The sequence below is a fragment of the Trachypithecus francoisi genome, unplaced genomic scaffold (genome assembly GCF_009764315.1).
Source record: "Trachypithecus francoisi isolate TF-2019V2 unplaced genomic scaffold, Tfra_2.0 Lachesis_group4, whole genome shotgun sequence".
NCBI classification, from domain to species: domain Eukaryota; kingdom Metazoa; phylum Chordata; class Mammalia; order Primates; family Cercopithecidae; genus Trachypithecus; species Trachypithecus francoisi.
In genome coordinates, this window is record NW_022681469.1 from 113,980,371 (window position 1) to 114,004,750 (window position 24,380).

The 24,380-nt window shown below is 43.4% G+C and overlaps 1 protein-coding gene across 3 annotated transcripts in view; it reads right to left on the minus strand.

Moving 5' to 3' along the window:
- The window catches only part of SMURF1 (SMAD specific E3 ubiquitin protein ligase 1), a 125,636-nt gene that overhangs the window by 27,264 nt on the left and 73,992 nt on the right, over nucleotides 1–24,380 (minus strand). For all 3 annotated transcript variants that reach the window (XM_033191776.1, XM_033191775.1, XM_033191777.1), the window contains exons 2-6: nucleotides 8,506–8,544; nucleotides 7,257–7,365; nucleotides 3,804–3,937; nucleotides 3,591–3,656; nucleotides 1,194–1,269 (exon numbers count right to left, since the gene is read on the minus strand). In XM_033191776.1, coding sequence (XP_033047667.1) covers nucleotides 1,194–1,269; nucleotides 3,591–3,656; nucleotides 3,804–3,937; nucleotides 7,257–7,365; nucleotides 8,506–8,544 — 424 coding nt within the window. The remainder of the gene's footprint in view (nucleotides 1–1,193; nucleotides 1,270–3,590; nucleotides 3,657–3,803; nucleotides 3,938–7,256; nucleotides 7,366–8,505; nucleotides 8,545–24,380) is intronic.

A 24,380-nucleotide genomic window follows, 5' to 3' on the forward strand; every position in this document is an offset into this window, starting at 1 on the left:
CTTCTGTGATGTTAGCAATTACTGATTGTTGGCCAGGTCCATTAATTCATGGGGGACTGCAAAATTGTGACAGTGACCACTGGTCCCCTGTATTTCCAAGAGGTGTGTTCATGTTGGATCATCTCTCTTCTGTGATGTTCTTAGCAATTATTGATTGTTGGCCAGGTCCATTAATTCATGGGGGACTGCAAAATTGTGACAGTGACCAATGACAGTTCGACAGTTTGTTTTATTTTTTAGTGTGTTGAGTTCTTTCCCCTGTCATTATGAACCCAAGGATTTTTAATATATTTGATATGTTCCAAATTCATGGCAGTTATAATTCTTTTCTTTTCTTTGAGCCAGGGTCTTGCTGTGTCGCCCAAGGTGGAGGGCAGTGGTGTCACCAGGGTTCCCTGCAACTGCACACTCCTGGACTCAAAGCAATCCTCCCACCTCAGCTTCCCTAGCAGCTGGGACTATAGGTACGTGCCACCATGCCCAGCTAATTTCTTATTTTTTATTTTTTTGGTAGAGACAAAGTCTCACTATGTTGCCCTGGCTGGTCTCAAACTCAAGACCAAAGCCTCCAGCCACCTTGGCCTCCCAAAGTGCTGGGATTACAGGCAGTTATAATTCTTATTGATGCTCAAACTCACCCATCTTTGGCCCATGGGAGCCTCTTTCATTGGATTCTGAGTCTTTCAGGCACAACCTGAATTGTTGTTGTTTTTTGTTTTTTTTTTTTGAGACAGAGTCTCACTCTGTCACCCAGGCTGCAGTGCAGTGGCGCAATCTGTGCTCACTGCAACCTCCTCCTCCCAGGTTCAAGCAATTCTCCTGTCTCAGCCTCCCGAGTAGGCTGGGACTACAGGCTCCTGCCACCACACCTGGCTAATTTTTTGTATTTTTAGTAGAGATGGGGTTTCACCGTATTAGCTAGGATGATCTCAATCTCCTGACCTCGTGATCCACCCGCCTCGGCCTCCCAAACTGCTGGGATTACAGGCGTGAGCCACCGCGCCCGGCCAACCCCAGTTGTTTTTACAGCTTCCTTTGTAGACAAGTAAACTAGTTCACAGTTTTATCCCAACATCCTTTATGCATCTCAAGCATTCTGCAGAGTGACTTAAGGAGGGAAGGGCACTTTCCTATAGGCCGAGAGGTTAAGGCAGCAGAGAACTCGGCCCGCCTCTCGCTGTGGTCATACGTACCCTTCATTTTCTAACAGTCCCCTGCAGTCCACCACCGAGCCGCCGGTTCCTATTCTGTCTCGTGTCTGTAAACTGACTAAAAGAGAAAAGAATGACTTGTGTTAAAACCCAGCGGGGTTTACATAATTATAACACAGTGAGTCACTGCTCATTTAGCATTTATGTACGATATCGTAAAAACGAGGCATATGTGTATGCATACACACGTATATTCCTATGCTTTCGAACACGAAGCATTTTACTCCGGTAGCTGCGTGCTACTTGGAACATTCCTTGTAAATGTGGTGTAGAAAACGGTGCTATGTTTCTTCTGGTCTCCATAAAAATAACAATGCAATATTCAGTCCCTCTAAGTTATTTTTAAGAAGATTTATTTTTTAAGAAGACTTTTTTTGGGCCGGGCACAGTGGCTCATGCCTGTTATCCCAGCACTTAGGGAGGCCGAGACGGGTGGATCGCCTGAGCTCAGGAGTTTGAGACCAGCCTGGGCAACGTGGCAAAATCCCATCTCTACTAAAAATACAAAAATTAGCCAGGCATGGTGACGCACACTTGTAGTCCCAGCTACTTGGGAGGCTGAGGCAGAAGAATTGCTTGAACCCAGGAGGTGGAGATCCTTACAATAAGCTAAGATCGCACCACTGAACTGCAGCAGGGGTGATAGAGCGAGACTCTGTCTCCAAAAAAAATTGAAAATTAAAAAAAAATAAAGAAGTTTTTTGGGGAGGGATTAAGTCTCACTGTGTTGTCCAGGCTGGCCTCAAACTCCTGGGCTCAAGCAATCCTCCTGCCTCAGCCTCAGAGTAGCTAGACTACAGGCATGTGCCACTGAGCCCAGTTTTTATTTCTTAAGAACATTCCGACTTAAGTTTAATAAAGACACAGAGAGGCCAGGCACAGTGGCTCACACCTGTAATACCAGCACATTGGGAGACCAAGGCGGACAGATCACCTGAGGCCAGGAGTTCCAGACCAGCCTGGCCAACATGGCGAAACCCCGTCTCTACTAAAAACATAAAAAATCACCCAGGCGTGGTGGCGGGCAGCTGTAACCCCAGCTACTCGGGAGGCTGAGGCAGGAGAATCGCTTAAACCCGGGAGGCAGAGCTTACAGTGAGCTGAGATCGCGCCACTGCACTCCAGCCTGGGCGACAGAGCAAGATTCAGTCTCAAAAAAATAAATGAATAAAGACACAGAGAGTACATTTAGCATCTGCAAAGTCTAAGTGAATCTAAATATTTATTCTCTATCTTTACTATGAACAAGACTTTTATAAAGTTGTTTTCAGTTACTCGTTTTTCTCCCTGGCACATCCCTCCACAAAGAAAAAAAAAGAAATTACACACAGGAAAGCATTCAGTGAGAACTTTTTCATGATGGTAGATTTCAGGGTGTATGCCTGCACTATTCCTTTATCTTGAGTCAGGTCTACACAGGACAATACCTACAAGATTTGGAGTTATAATCACTCCAGTGTGCTGCAGAGAGACCGTTTTGATTCCGTGCAGCAGTGCTTACAGGTCAATATCTCAGTTACCCTAAAATACTACTAACACAAATGGTGGATAATAGGGTGAGCTATTTAACAGCAAAATCACTTCCAACAGACTGCCTCTAGCCAAACTTTGTAACGTTAGCACACTTTAATTTTTCATTCTAAATAATGCCATCCCCTGGCTGTAGAGATTATATTACATGGAATTCTTCACAACTCTTTGCTTTTTATGTATATGATGGGGCTTCCAGAAGCAACTATTTCCCAACTCCTGTATGTGCGGCCACCATTCTTATTATCTACTCTTGGATAATGCAGTCACAAATGTAGTGTCCATAAACATGATGATTAAAATTACATTTAAAATTCTAACCCTAAATCTTTCTGCACCCAAGTCATTTTAACTCAACTTTAAAAACCAGGAGAAGGGGGCCAGGCGCGGTGTTCACGTCTGTAAGCCCAGCACTTTGGGAGGCTGAGGCGGGCAGATCACTTGAGGTCAGGAGATTGAGACCAGCCTGGCCAACATGGTGAAACTCCGTCTCTACTAAAAATACAAAAATTAGCCAGGCGTGGTGGCTCACACCTGTGGTCCCAAGTACTCGGGAGGCTGAGGCAGGAGAATCGCTTGAACCTGGGAGGCGGAGGTTGCAATGAGCCGAGATCTCACCACTGCACCCCATCTCAAAAAAAAAGAAAAAACAGAAGGAAAACAAAAAGCCAGGAGAAGGGAATTAGATAAAATAATAAAACTTCCTAGTACTGAAGAGAAGGCCCCGTATGTGGTCTGGCCTCTGAGGCCCGTCGGCATCGTTAGTGCCTGTATGTGAGTTCTTGGCAATGAAGGGTTGAATGTAAGTTCTAGAAAAGCATCTCTTTACACAGACAAGAAAGTTCTTACCCACTATCTGGCCACGAACTGCATCAGTATCTGAGGGGTTTAGTTTGCATAGATCCAAACGCTGGTCTGTAAACAAACAATTCAAAACTTAACCCAAGGAATGTGAACTAGGGAGGAAGGCAGGAATTCAGTATTCAGCAATCGAAACAGAAAACGATGCCTCCTAAGCTTTCTTCGGTTGCATTAAAAGGCAGGAAAGCGTTAGGTTCTTACATCCGGTATCTTTTAATCTGCTGATGGCGTTGGAAAGCAGCCGCACACAGCCCAGGAAGCCAGCTCCCTGTTTCTTGTGAATTTTCTTGTGGTTCCACACGCTAATGGTTATCGAATCCGTTTTCCCAACATATCTGGAAAGAAAGTGCAAAACTCATTTTCAATTGTGTTTCTTTTTTTTTTTTTTTCTTGAGATAGAATCTTGCTCTGTTGCCCCCAGGCTGGAGCGCAGTTGAGTGATGGCTCACTGCAACTTCCGCCTCCCAAGTTCAAGTGATTCTCCTGCCTCAGCCTCACGAGTAGCTGGGACTACAGGCGTGCATCACCACGCCCAGCTAATTTTTGTCTTTTTAGTAGAGACGGGGTTTCGCCATGTGGCCAGGTTGGTCTTGAACTCCTAACCTCAGGTGATCTGCCTGCCTTGGCCTCCCAAAGTGCAGGGATTACAGGCATGAGCCACCATGCCCAGCCTTTAATTGTATTTCTGAATTATGATAGCTCAATGCGATTTTCTCTTTAAGAGACCTTATAGAATAATGTTGCCTCTGTATTACACATGTAACAGGCATTTAATAAATACGTGCCCATTAATTTCAACTGGCTGGGAAGAAGAATTACTTTGCTCGTTATGGAAGGGGCAAATGTAGATAACCACATGATAATAATAATCTTATAACAAACTTACTATATTTTATTTATTTTTATTTTTATTTTTTTGAGACAGAATTTTGCTCTTGTCGCCCAGGCTGGAGTGCAATGGCGCAGTCTCGGCTCTCTGCAACCTCCGCCTCCTGGGTTCAAGGAATTCTCCTGCCTCAGCCACCTCAGCAGCTGAGATTACAGGCACCTGCCACCATGCCTGGCTAATTTTTGTATTTTTAGTAGAGATGGGATTTCACCATGTTGGCCAGGCTGGCTGGTCTTAACCTCCTGACCTCAGGTGATCCACCTGCCTCAGCCTCCCAAAGTGCTTGGGTTACAGGTGTGAGCCACTGTACCTGGCAAATTTACTATATTTTAATAGTTGCATAGGACAGTAACATGATTCATAAATTCTCACCAACGAGGTTTGATATAGAATACTGGTTTGTAACAAGGGACTACTTACAAACCTACGGATCTATTCAAAGTACACAAGAGGACACTAAGACATTAAACCTCCATTTACTGTCACTGCAAGTCAACCACAGAGAGAGGAACTCAACCCACTTACAGAGCCTCGGTGTCACTGAAACTCAATCTTAGAATATAAATCTTAAAAATCCCACCCAAGGCTGGGCACAGTGGCTCACGCCTGTAATCCCAGCACTTTGGGAGGCCAAGGCGGGCGGATCACGAGGTCAGGAGATTGAGACCATCCTGGCTAACATGGTGAAACCCCGTCCCTACTAAAAATACAAAACATTAGCCGGGCATAGTGGTGGGCGCCTGTAGTCCCAGCTACTCAGGAGGCTGAGGCAGGAGAATGGCGTGAACCCGGGAGGCAGAGCTTGCAATGAGCCAAGATCTTGCCACTGCACTCCAGCCTGGGCAACAGAGCGAGACTCTGTCTCAAAAAATAAAATAAAAATAAAAATCCCACCCAACACAGTATAATTTGTGTTAATTAAAAGACAATAATCTTTCAGGATTACTTTGATGAAAATATCTTAGTAGGAATATGAAAACTTGGATGCATATAAAATAGTGGTCTTCATGGCCAGGCGCAGTGGCTCACACCTATGATCCCAGCACTTTGGGAGGCTGAGGCAGGTGGATCACCTGAGGTCAGGAGGTCGAGACCAGACTGGCCAACGTGGTGAAACCCATCTCTACTAAAAATACAAAAATTAGCCGGGCATGGTGGCGGGCACCTGTAATCCCAGTTACTCGGGAGGCTGAGGAATGAGAATTGCTTGAACCAAAGAGGAGGAGGTTGTGGCGAGCCGAGATTGCGCCACTGCGCTCCAGCCTGGGCAACAGAGTGAGACTCTGTTTTAAAAAAAAATTAAATTAAATTAAAAAATAAAATAAAATAGTGGTCTTCAAAGTACAATCCAGTTTTTAAATGAATATAAGAAATTGATGGCTTTGATCAAATAAAACTGTATTTTCTGTTGCAGAAAATATATATGTACTAAAGAGCAAAAATTTCCAAAGTCAACAGAAACATATAGTCATAATAATGCATCTTTTAGGCAGAGCACTGGTGGCTCCTACCTGTAATCCCAGCACTTTGGGAAGCTGAGGCGGGTGGATCATGAGGTCAGGAGTTCAAGACCAGCCTGGCCAAGATGGTGAAACCCCGTCTATACTAAAACTACAAAAATTAGTCAGGCATGGTTGCAGGTGCCTGTAATCCCAGCTACTCAGGAGGCTGAGGCAGGAGAATCGCTTGAATCCAGGAGGTGAAGGTCGCAGTGAGCTGAGATCACATCACTGCACACTCTAGCCTGGGCGACAAAGCAAGACTCCGTCTCAAAAAAAAAAAAAAATGCATTTTTTAGGTAGAAACTACAACTAGGTTTAGAGTTTTGCTGAAAAACAGTAGCACGTGGAGTTTACAAACTACAGCCTCTTTTCCTGCTAAAATGGCCAGGAGATTGAAAAGTTTGAGGATCACAGGTATGAAACCAAACCATAAAAAATCTATGAAAATGCCAAATGCAGTTGGGAACGGTGGCTCACGCCTGTAATCCCAACACTATGGGAGGCTAAGGTGGGCAGATCACTTGAGATCAGGAGTTCAGGACCAGACTGGCCAACATGGTGAAACCCTGTCTCTACTAAAAAATACAAATATTAGCTGGGCGTGGTGGTGTATGCCCATAATCCCAGCTACTTGTGAGGCTAAGGTAGGAGAATCGCTTGTACCCGGGAGGCAGAGGTTGCAGTGAGCTGAGATCATGCCGCTGCACTCCAGCCTGGGTGACAGAGTAAGACTCCATCTCAAAAAAAAAAAAAAGGAAAAGAAAAAAATAAAATGGCAAATGCAAGAACTTCCAAGTACATAAATTCTAAAATTAGGCAATGTAGACATTCATTTGGCCATCCGCTTTTGGTATCAATAAAAAGTCACCCAGCTGGGCGCGGTGGCTCAAGCCTGTAATCCCAGCACTTTGGGAGGCCGAGACAGGCGCATCACAAGGTCAGGAGATCGAGACCATCCTGGCTAACACGGTGAAACCCCGTCTCTACTAAAAAATACAAAAAACTAGCTGGGCGAGGTGGTGGCGCCTGTAATCCCAGCTACTCAGGAGGCTGAGGCAGGAGAATGGCGTGAACCCGGGAGGCGGAGCTTGCAGTGAGCTGAGATCCTGCCACTGCACTCCAGCCTGGGCGACGGAGTGAGACTCCGTCTCAAAAAAAAAAAAAAAGTCATCTTTTTTTTTTTTTTTCTTAAATGTTTCTCGTAAAAGCTAGACACCTGCTTTCTTGCCACTCCGCATGGGGTTTACAGAACATTCAACTCACAGATCATAGTGCTGGTTCCACTTTGGGTCCAATGTGTTTTTCACAGTGTCGGTTGAGTGGCACTGCCCAGACCCATCCACGACAATCTTTGCAAAAGGGTCGGGGAGCCCTAGAGGAGAGAGGAGACGCACACCTAGATGAGACCTCAGATCCATGTGACACAGAACACAATTCAGGCTAAAGGGAGCTTCAGGATCATCTCATTCGGTAAAGATTACCATTGTACATTTTGTTCTCTAACTTCAGGATAATTTCAATCAGCAAAATAAGTTATGTCTATTGAGCTTTCTAAGAGAGAACCTAGTATGCCTCCATACTCAGATTTTTAAAGGGAAGAAAAGAAAGTGACTAAAAAAAAAATAGGCTTACATTCAAATTTCTATTAAAGCGGGGCTAATTAAGTGGAGGGAAAAGTGTCTGAAAGTAATTGTATTTAGACTTTCTAAAAATTAATAGTGCCCCGAAATGTGTTTACTGATCTTTGCCTATCTTATCTATGGAAGCAAGTATTCACCAGGCCTTAATTCGGTTAAGTCCCTAAATGCTAAGGAATGAATCAGACAGGTTTATTACATCAGACAGATGGCAAAGTGGACAGTTGTCAGAGATAGAGATGGACACGAGCCACCGTGCTGGAGCTTCCTGGCTATCTGGAGAAAGCCTTTGAGCCTAAGTTTCTTCATCTTGAAAGCATGAATACTACTACTCAAGAACTGAAAGATGTCCTGTGAGGATCAGAAAGTGTGTGAAGAATTTAATGCTGCAGGCACTGACCAGATACTAGGTGACCTTCTTAAGGAGTGATTCCTTCCTTTAGAAAAGGAGTCTCTATATTTGCAATTCCTTTAATTACAGGATGCTGTAAATGTGACTTAATTTATAAAATCTGATTAACAATTTTATGCAAATCCAGCTGTTTTACAGAAAAGTATTTCATTTTTGTTAGAGCTGAGAATACATCATCCAGCAGAAAGAAATATTCTAATAGGTAGAGAGGCAGAAAAAATTGGGTGTGACCAGAACAGGAAATGAAAGACAGGTTTTGGGTTATGATTTATAAGTTCTGTGTCTTTCAGCTAAGGAACCCCCATGTTGTAGTCAACTGGGAAATAAAGTTTGGAAAACCATGGATTTCTATTAAGTAAAGGTCAAACTTTAAAGAGAATATACCCAATCTTTTTTTAAAGTTTAAAATTTCAGAAATACATGCATAATATTATAAGAGGGAAAAAAATAAGTGTTTACTTACTGAAGAAGTCTTTCTTTGCAAGGTTCTTGGCACATAACACTAAAAACAAAGAAAAATTACTCAGGTTAGCATTAAAGACAAGATTTCCATAATAGCTCATCTATATTTACACCAGAACAAAAAGACTCTAAAAATTAGCTTTGCCAAAGATTTGACTTTCAAATCTAGTATCACATGAAACAAAAAATGGACAACCATCTAAAAAGTGTTTTCTCCTCAAACTGAAGATCAACTATAACAAATACAAAATGCCTTCGTTTTTTTTTTTTTTTTTTTTTTTTGAGACGGAGTCTCGCTCTGCCGCCCAGGCTGGAGTGCAGTGGCCGGGTCTCAGCTCACTGCAAGCTCCGCCTCCTGGGTTTACGCCATTCTCCTGCCTCAGCCTCCCAAGCAGCTGGGACTACAGGCGCCCGCCATGTCGCCCGGCTAGTTTTTTGTATTTTTTAGTAGAGACGGGGTTTCACCATGTTAGCCAGGATGGTCTCGATCTCCTGACCTCGTGATCCGCCCGTCTCGGCCTCCCAAAGTGCTGGGATTACAGGCTTGAGCCACCGCGCCCGGCCAATGCCTTCGTTTAAACTAAAAATCTTAAACACATTCAGATGGGTTTATCAATATACTTTTTGTTTTTTTTTTTAAAGAGACAGGGTCTGTTGCCCAGGCTGGAGTGCAGTGGCATGATCATAGCTCACTGCAGCCTGTGATCAAGCAATCCTCTTGCCTCAGCCCTCCCAGTGGCTAGGTTTATAGGCACACGCCCCCACCCCTGGCTAAATTTTCTATGTAGAGATAGGGTCTTACTATGTTGCCCAGGCTAGTCCTGAACTCCTGGCCTCAAGAGATCCTCCCACCTTGGTCTCCCAGACTGCTGGGTTTACAGGCTTGAGCCACTGCACCCAGCCTACCAATATTCTCTTATACTGCATATGATCACATAAAAACCAATTCAATTAAAAACCTGAAGTATTTATCCTTATAGGTGCTGCTAATGACAGAAGAAGCTATGCATTTTTTGTATTCTGATAAATAAAACAATTTTGTAAATGTAAACTTTGATATGCTGGAAAATAGTAAGCAAGGGGAAGGTGGTAAATAAACGAATATGGGGCCATCATCAGGGTGATGTGAACAAAATATGATAAAATACATGTTAAGAACTTAGCACAGGCTGGGTGTGGTAGCTCACGCCTGCAATCCAAGCACTTTGGGAGGCTGAGGTGGGCAGATCACCTGAGGTCAGGAGTTCAAGACCAGCCTGGCCAACATGGAGAAACCCTGTCTCTACTAAAATACAAAAATTAGCTGGGCATGGTGATACATGTCTGTAATCCCAGCTACTCCAGAGGCTGAGGCAGGAGAATCACTTGAACCCGGGAGGCAGAGGCTGCAGTGAGCGAGACTCTGTCTCCAAAACAAAGAACTAAGCACAGTATTGATGTATAGAAAGAATGCAATTAAGGCTCCTATTATTTTATTAATGAGTAATGAGGTAGTATCAATTACTGTTAAGACAGTTTGTCACCAGACCTGCTTGCTACACAATGAAAGTGACTGTGTCAGGGAGACACTGAGGTGCTTTTGTCTTTTGCTTCACAAATTGTCCTCAATTTTAAGCATATTATGTTTTATTAAGAACTTATATTTTGGCCGGGCGCGGTGGCTCAAGCCTGTAATCCCAGCACTTTGGGAGGCCGAGACGGGCGGATCACGAGGTCAGGAGATCGAGACCATCCTGGCTAACACGGTGAAACCCCGTCTCTACTAAAAATACAAAAAACTAGCCGGGCGAGGTGGCGGGCGCCTGTAGTCCCAGCTACTCTGGAGGCTGAGGCAGGAGAATGGCGTAAACCCGGGAGGCAGAGCTTGCAGTGAGCTGAGATCCGGCCACTGCACTCCAGCCCGGGCGACAGAGCAAGACTCCGTCTCAAAAAAAAAAAAAAAAAAAAGAACTTATATTTTACAAAAATGTGTTCACATAATAGATATTGTTCTGTCAAGTTACACTTAGTTTTATAAAAACTAAGTGAATGTCATAAGTGATAAGCTATATATAGCTTTATCAAGATAAATCGATAATCTATATATCTATGTATATAATATATATTATATATCGATATATTATAGATATATATATCTATCCATATATAATATGTATATAATCTATATATCTATATAGATAGATATATAAAAGAGACAGGGTCTCACTCCATCACCCCAGGCTGGAGTACAATGGCACAGTCATAGCTCACTGTAGCCTGAAACCCCTGGGCTCTAGGGATCCTCCAGCCTCAGCCTCTCAAGTTGCTGGGACTACAGGCACACACCACCACACCCAGCTAACTTCTTTTTTTTAAAGAGACAGTCTCTCACTACGTTGCCCAGGCTTGGTCCCAAGCTCCTGGCCTCAAGCAATCCTCCCACCTTTGCCTCCCAAAGTGCTGGGATTACAGGCCTAGGCCACCATGCCCAGCCAAGATATAAGTTATATAGCACACAATTCACCCATTTAAAGTGTGTAATAAAGTGGTTTTTAGTATACTCATGGGTTGGACAACTATCATTACAAGCAATTTTAGAACATTTTTATCACCCCCAAAAGAAACGCCATACTCAGTTTAAACTAACAATCGGAAATACATTCAGAAGGGTTTATCAATATAGTTTTTTTTTAAGAGACAGGGTCTTGCTCTGTTGCCCAGGCTGGAGTGCAGTGGCATGATCATAGCTCACTTCACCCTCAAACTCCTGGGTTCAAGCAGTCCTCTTGCCTCAGCCTCCCCGGTAGCTAGGATTACAAGCACACACCACCCAGTACACTTTGGGAGGCCAAGGCAGGTGGATTACTTGACATCACGAAGTGGTGTCAGATTCTGTCAAATGCTTTTTCTACATGTGTTGAGATACTGGTTTGGAGTTTGGCCTTTGTCTATTGATACACTGTGTGACATTAATTGATTTTAAGTTGTTAAACCAACCCTGCATTGTGAGATAAACTCAACTCGGTCATGGTACACAATCCGTTTAATATGTTGCTATATTCATTTTGCTAGTATTTTGTTGAGGAATTTCACTTCTATATTCATAAGGGATATTGGTTTGTATTTTCCTTTCCTTCCTAGGCTATCTAGTTTTGGTATCAGAGTGATACTGGCCTCATAAAATGAGCTGGGAAATATTCCCTTGTCCTCCTCATCTTTTTGTGTTTTGTTTTGGAAGAATTTGTGAAGAATTGGTGTTAATTCTTGTTTAATGTTGGGTAGAGTTCATCAGTGATGGGCTCTAGGCCTGGGCTTGTCACTTTCTTTATGAGAAGTGTTTTAAATTACTAATCCAACCTCTTTACTTTTTATAAATCTAGTCAGATTTTTCCATTTCTTCTTCAATCAGCCCTGGTAGTTTGTGAATTTCCAGAAGTTTGTTGATCTCGTCACTTTTTATAAGTCTATTCAGATTTTTCCATTTCTTCTTCAGCCTTCGTAGTTTGTGTCTTTGTAGATGTTTGTTGATTTCACCCATGTTATCAAATTGTTGGCATACACTTGTTCATAGTATTCCTTGATAATCAGTATTCCTTGATATTGTTTCTGTATAGTCAATAGTAACATTTCTTCTTCCGAGTAATGTAATCTTTATATCCTTCCTTTCCACCTCAGTCTTTTTCGTGGATAGATCACTATTAATTCCACCTCCTGCTGATGTTTCATTTCTTGTTACTCTAATTACAAAAGTAATACATACTTGAAAATATGGAAATGTGTAAAATAGAAAATCCACAGCCCCAAAACCTCATCATTACTGTTTGTCCAGCATTTGCCTGGCTAGTCTCATGTGCTTATTTTTCCCATTGACATTTAGAATCATTCTGAGCAAGTTTTTAAACAATGACTTCGTAAGTGAATGAGGAAATTTTTTACCTATTTACAATATTGAGTATTCTCATTCTTGAATGTAGCATATTTATTCCTTTATTAAGTTTTTTGATGCCCTTAAGTGAGTTGGGTTGTTTTTTTCTTTTTTTGAGACAGAGTCTCTGTCGCCCAGGCTGGAGTGCAGTGATGCGATCACAGCTCACTGCAGCCTCGAGCTTCCCAGGCTCCGTGAGCCTCCCACCTCAGCCTCCCAAGGAGCTGGGACCGCAGATAAACACCAGCACACTTGGATAACTTTTTTGTAGAGACGGGGTTTCAGTATGTTGCCCAGGCTGGTCTGAAATTCCTGGGTTCAAGCAATCCACCAGCCTCGGTCTCCCAAAATGCTGGGATTACAGATGTGAGCCACTGCATCCAGCTGAGATTTTAAAGTATTTCATAAAAGTCTTGCACGTTTCTATTTGGGTGGATTCTTTGGGTATTTTTTGTTACTATTGTGAATGGAATCATTCCTTTTGTTGCATTTTCTCATTGTTATTTGGATATAGACGAGCTATTAGTTTTCTCACATTAATTTGAAATCACCCATCTATTTGGGCTGTCTTCACATGGGCCTATAATGTTCTGTTTGCTTCAGCTTTCCTTTTCTTTTCCAAAGCTTGGAATATCTCAACAGCTCTCATATAAAACTCAAAAGTATCCAAAACTGAGGTTCTTCCCAATCTGACTAGAAACCTGGTCCTCTCCCAGGATCCATCAGTTCAGAGACCTTAGCAGCCCCCATCAAAGGAACAAGTGAGGCCGGGAGCGGTGCCTCACACCTGTAATCCCAGCACTTTGGGAGGCCGATGTGGGCGGATCACAAGGTCAAAAGATCGAGACTATCCTGGCCAACACGGTGAAACCCCATCTCGACTATAAAAAGACAAAAACTAGCTGGGCGTGGAGGTACGTGCATGTAGTCCCAGCTACTTGGGAGGTTTAGGCAGGAGAATCTCTTGAACTCGGGAGGCGGAGGTTGCAGTGAGCTGAGATCGCGCCACTGCACTCCAGCCTGGTGATAGCGAGATTTCGTCTCAAAAAAAAAAAAGGCACAAGCGAGAAGACTACATGTTCTCCCTCTTTCCTCTCAATCTCAAATATGTTACCTTCTTAGCATCTCCACCCTTGTCCAAGCTCCCAACACAAGCTATGATGAAGTGACCATTTCAAGACTTAAATCTCATGTCTATCTTCCTTTTAAAATTCTCCAGTGGCTTCCCCTTGCAAAACTCTAGCCTTGTGAGCCTCCGATCCCTCCCCACCTCCCTGTGCAGTCTCAAATATTAGCCACCAATTCTGGGCCCTGGTTTTCGGAGGTGCTGGTGCTAGACTGCTTCTGAATAGAATAATCCTGGTCACATGTCTCACAAATATTAATCTTTGCTCATACAGTGTTTGAGTTTAAGGCTCATTCCAGTGGAATTCAGTTACATCATAAAGTGGGGAAAGGTCTCAGCAGTGTTAGCACAAAGAAAATTTTGCTTTGGCCAGACACAATGGCTCATGCCTGTAATCCCAGCACTTTGGGAGACTGAGGCAGGTGGGATTGCTTGAGTTCAGGAGTTCGAGACCAGCCTGGGCAACATGGCAAGATCCCATCTCTATAAAAAATGCAAAAATTAGCCAGGCAAGGTGGTAGGCGACTGTAGTCCCAGCTACTTGGAAGGCAGAGATGGGAGGCTCACCTGAGCCTGGGGAGGTGGAGACTGCAGTGAGCCATGACCACACCACTGTACTCCAGCCTGGGTGACAGAGTGAGACTCTGTCTCAAAAAGAAAAAAAAAAAAGGAAAGAAGAAATTTGCTTCAGTTCTCCATAAGGATCATTTAGGGTCATTCTTAATGTGGTTAAGTTAATGGTATATTATTTCTCCTACTAAAATAGCTTTGTGATCAGGACATGGAATTTGGTCTACTCTAGAGATATACGAATAAAAGGTAATTCATTAGACAGCATAAAATCTCATTCTATGTAGTTTTTTTTTTTTTTTTTTTTGAGACAGAGTCTCGCTGTGTCACCCTGGCTGGAGTGCGGTGGCGCGATCTCGGCTCACTGCAACCTCCACTTCCTGGGTTCAAGCGATTCTCCTGCCTCAGCTTCATGAGTAGCTGGGACTACAGGTGCACACCACCACACATGGCTAATTTTTTTATTTTTAGTAGAGACGGGGTTTCACCATATTGGTCAGGCTGGTCTCGAACTTTTGACTTCATGATCCACCCGCCTCGGCCTCTCAAAGTGCTAGGATTACAGGCGTGAGTCACCGCACCTGGCCTTAGATCTATTATTTTTTTTTAAATACATTTATGTACCAATACGAGTGAGGTTCTGGGGATACAGCAATTAACAGAAGCCACATTTCCAGAAAACTGAGCTTATTTTTCAGTGTGGACCAATGCATGGCTTCTTCAGTTCCAGCCAGATCATGCCTCTTACATCCCATAATTTCCTAATCATATCCCATAGTTTTCCTAATGTTGGGGATATGGTCAAAGCAAATTACGTAATGTTCACGAAGCATTTGAAGACATGGAAAGGAAGTGTTTTGCTAACATGATGTACATTCAGTTAGTAAAACAAGCTTCTTTTACCTGGCAAAAGACAGGGTTACAAAAATACTACTTGAGGCCGGGCACGGTGGCTCATGCCTGTAATCCCAGCACTTTGGGATGCTGAGGCGGGTGGCTCACATGAGGCCAGGAGTTCCAGACCAGCCTGGCCAGCATAGTGAAACCCCATCTCTACTAAAAATACAAAAAAATTAGCCGGGCGTGGTGGTGGGTGCCTGTAATCCCAGCTAGTCGGGAGACTGAGGCAGGAAAATTGCTTGAATCTGGGAGGGAGAGGTTGCAGTAAGCCAAGATCACGCCACTGCACTCCAGCCTGGGTGACACAGCGAGACTGTCCCTCCCACCAAAAAAATACTACTTGTGGATTCACCCACTCCAACAATGAACTACAGCAAAAATGTAGTACTTTATCCAATCTTGAGAAAGTTTCTAATTTGTGTCAATACTTCTACTATTTCTCTAGCCTGTGGCTAGAAACTTTCACTGCAATGTTTTCATTCCTGTCTTCTTCTTCTTCTATTTCTGTGTCTCCAAGTCCTATCACTATCTTCTTCTGAATGTCTCTTGAATTTGTCTGTTCCGTATTTTTAAACCCACTCTCTTCTTCTTGGCATCCGCTACACACAACTGTGCCCTCCCTGATGGAAGCCTCCCTGGTCCACAAGACATTCAGCCACTGTATCAATCTTTTTTGTATCTGTAGAGGCAAGATCTCACTGTGCCCAGTCTAGAGTGCAGGGGCACAATCATGGCCAACTGCAGCCTCAAACTCCTGGGCTCAAGTGATCCTCCCACCTCGGCTTCCTGAGTAGCTGGGACTATAGGCATGCACCACTATGCTCAGCTAATTTTCCTATTTAAAAAAAAAAATTCTATAGAAACAAGGTCTCACTATGTTGCCCAGGCTGCTCTCAAACACCTGGCCTACAGTGAGCCTCCTGCCTCGGCCTCCCGAAGTGCTGAGATTACAGGCCTGAGCCACCGTGCCCGGCCCAGATCAATCTTTTGAATGCCATTTTCATGTTCTTAGGCAAAAACATCAGCAACAACAACAAAAATGACTCTGTATTATATTTTAGCGTGAATCTGAGTTTCTCCCCGGGTGTGACGGTTTCCCATTCCCTGCAACACATTTATTTCCTTCCCCCTATTCCTCAAGGTGTAGCTTGGATTAGCCCCTTTTACCCACCCCAACTACCTCCAAGAGTCTATTCTTGCTTCTTAGCCCATCAGACAATCCCTCTGTCTTTACTGGGCCCTAGATTCAGGGTCCAGGCCAGGCATTTTGTCAGGGAAGCCTCACTCAAGCCAGTGTTCCCCAAACGTCAGTCGGTGATGACATTTTCACTAGTGCCAACACCAAAACAATAAGGACAATGTAAGCGGGGGTTTTCATAAAACAAAACTAATTTTAAGTGGCTGTTCTTTGTTCTGATGTTATGTCTTTCCTGCTTTTTTCATGTGAAAATGTCCTTTCTTTAATGAAAGAGGTAATAAAAAATGGTGACAGAGCAGTGACTTGGCCAAATAAAAATTGAACAGTATTATACTGATCCCCACGTGTACATAACTGTTTTGACCGCTCTGGGAATTACAACTCTAACCATCAATGATCAGCTCCCTCTTTTTAATCCTGTTTACTCTAAGAATCATATAGTTTACTATTCAATTACTTCCCATACAGCTGGCTTTGTTCCCCAGCTAAGTTAGGCCCCTCTGAGGGAGGAACCATCCATCCATTCACTCATTCATTTTCTGGGCCAGGGTCTCGCTCTGTCACCCAGGCTAGAATGCAGTGGCACAAACACAGCTCACTGCAGTCTCGAACTCCTGGGCTCCAGTAATGCTCCCACCAGAGCCTCCTGAGTACCTGGGACTACAGGGTGTGCACCACCACACCTGACTAATTTTTTAATTTCTTGTAGGGACAAGGTCTCACGATGTTGCTCAGGCTAGTCTCAAACTGAGCTTAAGCGATCCTCCTGCCTCAGCCTCCCAAAGTGCTGTGCCACTTTCAAGGCCAGTACCAGAGCCACTGATCTGTCAATTCTGATACAAATTTAGGATATCTTCAAATTTGCATTGAAGGAAAAAAAAAATCACATTTCAGTTATATCAACAGACTCCAATGCCAAAAATGTTAAGCCCATACAGGAGAACTGAACTCCACTCCATTATCTGCAACCGTGACAAACACTTATTTCCAATCTTGCTCAGTAAGTTCATGCATACACAAGACACACACACGTTTCCACTATTCAGACACCATTAACTGATCAAATGATTTCTTCCTGCAGGGCAAACGGTCTAAGTTAACAAAACACACTTCAGCACCCACCAGCCATGCCTACTGGCTTTGGAGGTGGGAACAGATCTCTGGTAAAGTGACAATCCTGAGGTAAGTTTTCAAAACACCTGTTTGCTTAAGCTATGGATGTTACAGTTCATCTTCTACAATTGCACTAAATTAAAAATAAATGACAAAATCATGTGAACTCTTTGCTACCTTTGTACAGAATTCAGATCATACCCCCAAACCTGGCAGGGTGAGGCAGAGCTGTTGTGGCAGAAACTGTCTCTCCTGAGGCACAACCGAGCCCCAAGCATGAAGTGGGGATGTGCCACCTGCTGCCTGTCCCCATGGGTTCCCTGCCGGCACCAAACACTCATACTATCTGTATGATCCTTTCCAGTCCAGAAAGCTCTTCTATATACACTATCCTCTTCCTAGTCTCATAGAATGAGGTTCATGGACACACAGCCAGATGGATTTGTTTCCCAATTCATGGGTGAAGGCATCTCGGCTCCACCACCATCCCACTCTACATTAATGTGGCATCGTCATAGTTGTTCACAGAGCCTGAAATTAAACCCTTTCTTTATTTGCATTCTTCTTAATGCCTAGCTCCACTGAAGCAAGGATTGTGTCTTTTATTATTAACCACTGTAACCCCAGAGGCTGAAACAGTGTCTGGCACACACAGTTGACTTTCAACATATTTGCTAAATGGTATTAGGCAATGACTTTTTGTTATTGTTTGTTTTTGTTTTTTAACTGTGTAATTAACCCACTAGAATATAAGCACCAAGAAGGCAGAGACTGCCTTCTCGACTGTTATATTCCCAGCACAGAAGCACAGGGCCTGGCAGAAATTAGCGCTGGATCAATGTCTGTTGAAATCAACGGATAACTGCCTGCTTGAATGAATGTATGAAAACAACTCTCCTGCAAGCGCCACAGTGTGATGTGTCTGACTCTCCGATGCCATGTTCCACAAGGAGTCGACAGCCTGGAAGCTTTGCACACTACTGCCTGGCAGATCTGGTCCTTCAGAAATAAAAAATATATATATATTCTGCAGGTTCAAAGCAGAAGTATTATTATAATGAGGGAGAAATAAAGTAATAAAGTACATGTCAAAAAAAAGTACTAAAGTTCAGAGGGCATTTGGAACTTTTTTTCTTTTTTTTGAGACAGAGTCTCACTCTGCTGCCCAGGCTGGAGTGCTCACTGCAACCTCCACCTCCCAGGTTCAAGCGGTCCTCCTGCCTTAGCCCCCTCTAGTAGTTGGGATTACAGGCACACGCCACCACGCCCAGCTAATTTTTGTATTTTTAGTAGAGACGGGGTTTTGCCATGTTGGCCAGGCTGGTCTCGAACTCCTGACCTCGGTGATCCGCCCGCCTCGGCCTCCCAAAGTGCTGGAATTACAGGCGTGAGCCACCACGCCAGGCCAAAAACAGGACATGGAACTTTTTATTTGAACAAAGCTCTCATGAAAGAACCGTCATTTTTACATCTTAAGGGATGATCTTCAAAGATCTGTTACACAATCACCTTCCAAGAAAACCGATAACTGGGGATCACTCTCTATTTTTTAATTTTAACATTAAAATGTTATTTTTCCCAACACCCTCATAGAATCTGCAGCCCCTGAGGTAGGAGCTCTTCCTGGATGGAGAAAGAAGACAGGTTCCACACAGGAAGTAATTGCCAAAGCTACTGTTTTCTTTTGTTTGGTTTCTTCTGAAGTATTATAGGCTAACACCTTTGCTTTGAAAGATAAGAAAAGTATCTCATTAAAGTCTATCTATATAGGACAACTTCTGTCTCCAGATAATGTTTCTATCTTAAATAAACCCAATGGAATATTTTACAGCAGAAAAAGGGCAAGGCCAGACTTGGCAGCTCATGCCTGTAATCCCAGCACTTTGGGAGGCTGAGGCAGGAAGATTCCTTGCACCCAGGAGTTTGAGACCACCCCTGGGCAACATAACAAGACACTGTATCTTTAAAAAAAAAAAATTAAAAATTAGCCAGGTTCAGTGGTATGCACCTGTGCTCCCAGCTCCTCAGGAGGCTGAGGCAGGAGAACTGCTTGAACCCGAGAGTTCTAAGGCTACAGTAAGCTATGACTGCACCACTGCACTCCAGCCTGGGCAACAGAGTGAGATGCCGTCTCTTTAAAAGAATAAATAAATAAGAAGAAGAAGAAAGGAAAAAAAAAAAAAGTAATCGTAAGTAACAGCAAGATAAAGCAATGTCAGCATTTTCTCTCTCTGTGTTCTACCAAATGAGGCAGTATTATTATTTCAGAGAGGTAAGATCTTGCTATGTTGCCCAGGCTGGTCTCAAACTCTTGGTCTCAGCAATCCTTCCGCCTCAGCCTCCCGGAGTGCTGGAATTACAGGTGTGAGCCAACATGTCCAACCAAGGCAGTATTAATTTGACACATAGAAAGGTCAACAGAAAATCCGAAGGCGGCCAGGCGTCGTGGCTCGCCAGCACTTTGGGAGGCCGAGGCAGGTGGACTGTTTGAGGTCAGGAGTGTGAGACCAGCCTGACCACCATAGTGAAACCCCATCTCTACTAAAAATACAAAATTAGCCAGGCGTGGTGGCGCAAGCCTGTAATCCCAGCTATTTGGGAGGTTGAGGCAGAAGAATCACTTGAACCCGGGAGACAACGATTGCAGTGAGCCAAGATTGCGCCACTGGACTCCAGCCTGGAGACAGAGCAAAATTCCATCTCAAAAAAAAAGAAAAAAAAAGAAAAACTGAAGGTGAGGATGAAGTTTAGGAAGGTAATACACTGCAAAAACCCCACACATGGTTATGAAATCCCCAGGAAATACACACACTCTTCTAAAACAAAGTGCCTTATAATTTCCTTCCTGTTTATCATTTTATAGTGCTACTTCCATAACACTGAAGTATTTACCGGTATTATTTTGCCTGGTTTTATCATAAAAGCCATTATAATTATTTGGCTAATCATTATTCATATCACAGTATAAATCAGGGTAAAAGAATTATGCTCAGTTTGATTGAGCATAGAAGGAAATTAGAAGCTCAGAGAGATTAAGCAACAGCTCAAGGTGACCTGGCAAAGTTAGTGACGGAGATAAGAACTGATCCATCTCCTCAATGAAAACCACAGCATTCACTGACTCACACAACTTCATCAAGACAACTGAGCATTAAGAATGAAAACATTTCGGTGGCTCACGCCTGTAATCCCAGCACTTTGGGAGGCCGAGGTGGGCAGACCACAAGATCAGGAGTTCAAGACCAGCCTGGCCAAAATGGTGAAACCTCGTCTCTATTAAAAATACAAAAAAAGTTAGCCAGGCCTGGTGGCAGGTGCCTGTAGTCCCAGCTACTTGGGAGGCTGAGGCAGGAGAATTGCTTGAACCTGGGAGGCGGAGGTTGCAGTGAGTCCAGGTCACACCACTGCACTCCAGCCTGGGTGACAGAGTGAGACTCCATCTCAAAAAAGAAAAAAAAAAAGAAAAAGAAAAAATTTGTCACATTGAACGTTTCCAGTCGATATAGCCAACAATAGATTCATAAGATCATTTAAAACTTAAAAAAAAAAAAAAAAAAAAAAAAATTGACCAGGAGCAGTGGCTCACTCCTGTAATCCCAGCACTTTGGGAGGCCAAGGCGGGTGGGTCACTTGAGGTCAGGAGTTCAAGACCAGCCCAGCCAACATGGTGAAACCCCGTCTCTACCAAAAATACAAATAATTAGCTGAGTATAGCTGGGCGCGGTGGCTTACGCCTATAATCCCAGCACTTTGGGAGACCGAGGCGGGCGGATCATGAGGTCAGGAGATCGAGACCATCCTGGCTAACATGGTGAAACCTCGTCTCTACTAAAAACACAAAAAATTATCCGGGCGTGGTGGTGGGCGCCTGTAGTCCCAGCTACTTGGGAGGCTGAGGCAGGAGAATGACATGAGCTGAGATCACGTCACTGCACTCCAGCCTGGGTGAGAGTGAGACTCCGTCTCAAAAAAAAAAAAAAGAATTAGCTGGTATGATGGCATGCGCCTATAATCCCAGCAACTCAGGAGGCTGAGGCAGGAGAATTGCTTGAACCCAGGGGGCAGAGGTTGCAGTTAACTGAAATCACGCCACTGCACTCCAGCCTGGGTGACACAGTGAGATTCCAACTCAAAAAAAAAAAAAAAAATTGATCATGACCCAACAATTTCACCCTTAGGTATGTCCTCAATGAAAATGCACAGATACATGCTCACCATGTAGTAAAAGGATACTAAATAATAGTAGCACAGTTCCTAATAGTTCCTTTATTGATTGTACTGTTTGATTGTACTCAGTTTTGGAACTGAGAACCATTGAGATATCCATCAAAGTACAAACAATAAAAAAGTAGTGGTCATCACAAAATGGAATACTATATAGCAATGAGAATGGCAGATCCTAACTACACACACGTATGAATGAATCTCACACACATAATATTCAATGAAAGCCACAAGACATTTCATACAATGCCACTTATATAAAGTATCAAAGCAGACAGAACTAACATATGCTGTTAAAGTTAGGCGAGTGATTATCCTTTAGCAGGATAAGGTAATGACCTGAAGGATGCATGAAGAAGGTGACTGGGGAACTGGCCATGCTCTATTTCCTGACCTGGATGCTAATTATATACACGTGTTCAGTTTGTGAGAATTCAGTGAGCTGTACACTCAAATATTTATAAATCAATCATAAACATCAATAGACAGAATAGAAAGTCCAAACATGGAACCATCTCAACTGATGTTCATCAAAGGTGCCAAGACAATTTGATGATGGGGAAAAAAAGATAGCCTTGTCTAGACTGGAAAATAGGAAATCCAGCTAGAATGAATGGGATATCCTTATGAAAAATGTATAATAATGTCTTAACCCTTACCTCACATCATACACAAAAATTGACCTGAAATGGAGCAGAAACATAAAAATTAAATACAATAACATAAAAACTAGATACCACTAGGAAAATGAAAGAGCAAGAGACAGACTGGGAGAAAATATTAACAATCCATATGACTGACAAAAGACCTGCATCTAGAATAAAGAATTCTACAACTCAATAATAATAATAATAATAATAATAAAACCCAATCCAATTTAAAAATTGATATTTGGCTGGGCACGGCAGCTCACGCCTGTAGTCCCAACACTGGGAAACCAAGGTGGGAGGATCGCTTGTGTCCAGGTGTTCAAGACCAACCTGGGCAAAATAGTGAGACCCTATCTTTATAAAAAATTTTAAAATTAATATTTTTTTTAAATAGACACCTTACCAAAGAAGACATCACGTGGCCAATAAGTACACAAAAATATGCTCAATATCACTAATCATTGGTACAATGCACAATGCACATGAAAACCACAGTAAGGTACCACCACATACCTACTAGAATGGCTAAAATTAAAAAGACTGACAATACTAAGTGCTGACAAGGAGGTGGAGGTGCTACAACTCTTATACATTGCCTGTGGAGGTATAAAATGGAACACTTACTTTAGAGAACTGTTGAGTTTAGTCTACCCTATGACCTAGTAATTCTACTCCTGGGTTTTTATCCAAAGCAATGATAAAAGGCCAGCTGCGGTGGCTCATGCCTATAATCTCAGCACTTTGGGAGGCCGAGGTGGGCAGATCACTTGAGGTCAGGAGTTCCAGACCAGCCTGGCTAATACGGTGAAACCCCACCTCTACTAAAAATATTTTTTAAATTAGCTGGGTGTGGTGGTGGGCCCCTGCAATCCCAAATATTGGGAGGCTGAGGCAGGAGAATTGCTTGAACCCAGGGGGTTGCAGAGGTTGCAGCAAGCTGAGAGATCACACTACTGCACTCCAGCCTCCAAACAAACAAACAAAGAAATGAAAACACACATCCACAAAACACCTATACATGAGAGTTCACAGCAGGTTTACTCGTAATAGCCAAAAACTATAATCCAGTGTCAACCAACAAGTAAATGGAGAAACAATTGTGGAACAATATTTGATTTTTGTCCCAGTTGCTGACACATACTTTGTAAGACTACTGGAATCTCCAGAGTGAGGAGTGTCTTCTGTGTATTAATGAGAAGACTGGTGGCTGGGGGCCCTAGATAGCTTCAGGATGGAAGCTGGTTACCAGAAAGAGGAAGGCATGATGAGAGGGTTCGAATTTCGGCCCCACCCTCTGACCTTCAGGAAGGAACTTGAGTTTGAGCTCAATCACCAGTGGCCAACAATGTAATCAATCAAGCCTAAAGTGAAACAAAACAACCATTCCAAGTCCTAAACAATGGGGATCACACAGCGTCCATGTTGGTGAGCACATCAAGGTGCTGGGAGTGTGGCCTGCCCAGAGAGGACGTGGAAAACTCCAAGCCCCTTCCCCTATACCTGGTCCTGTGCATCGCTTCCATTGCTGTGTTGTGGAGTTGTATCTTTTATAATAAACCAACAGTTGTAAGTAATGTTTTCCTGACTCCTGGAGCCATTCTAACAAATTATCATTACTTTGAGACAGGGTCTCACTCTGTCACCCAGGCTGGAGTACAGTGGCACAATCACAGCTCACTATAGCCTCAACCTCCCAGGTTCAAGCGATCCTCCCACCTCAGCCTCCCCAAGTAGCTGGGACTACAGGCACGTGCCACCAAGCCTGGCTAATTTTTTGTAGAGATGAGGTATCGGTCCATTGATGAGGCTGGGCTTGAACTCCTGGCCTCAAGTGATCCGCCCACCTCAGCTTCCCAAAGTGCTGGGATTACAGGATTACAGGCCTCTAGCAAATTACTGAACCTGCAAAGGGAACCCCCAATTTATTTATTAGTCAGAAATATAGGTGACAACCTTTGATTTGCAACTCATGGATAAGGTAGGAGTAGTCTTGTGGGACTGAGCCCTTAACCTGTGGGGTCTTTGCTAATTCTGGGGAGTTAAGTGTTGGGATTGAATTCAACTGTAGAATAGCCAGTTAGCATCAGAACTGGGATTGATGTGGCGGGGGAGGGAACCCACACATTTGGTGTCATCAGTGTCGTGTTAACAATAGCTCAGAGTGATACACTCACACAATGAATAACAGCAA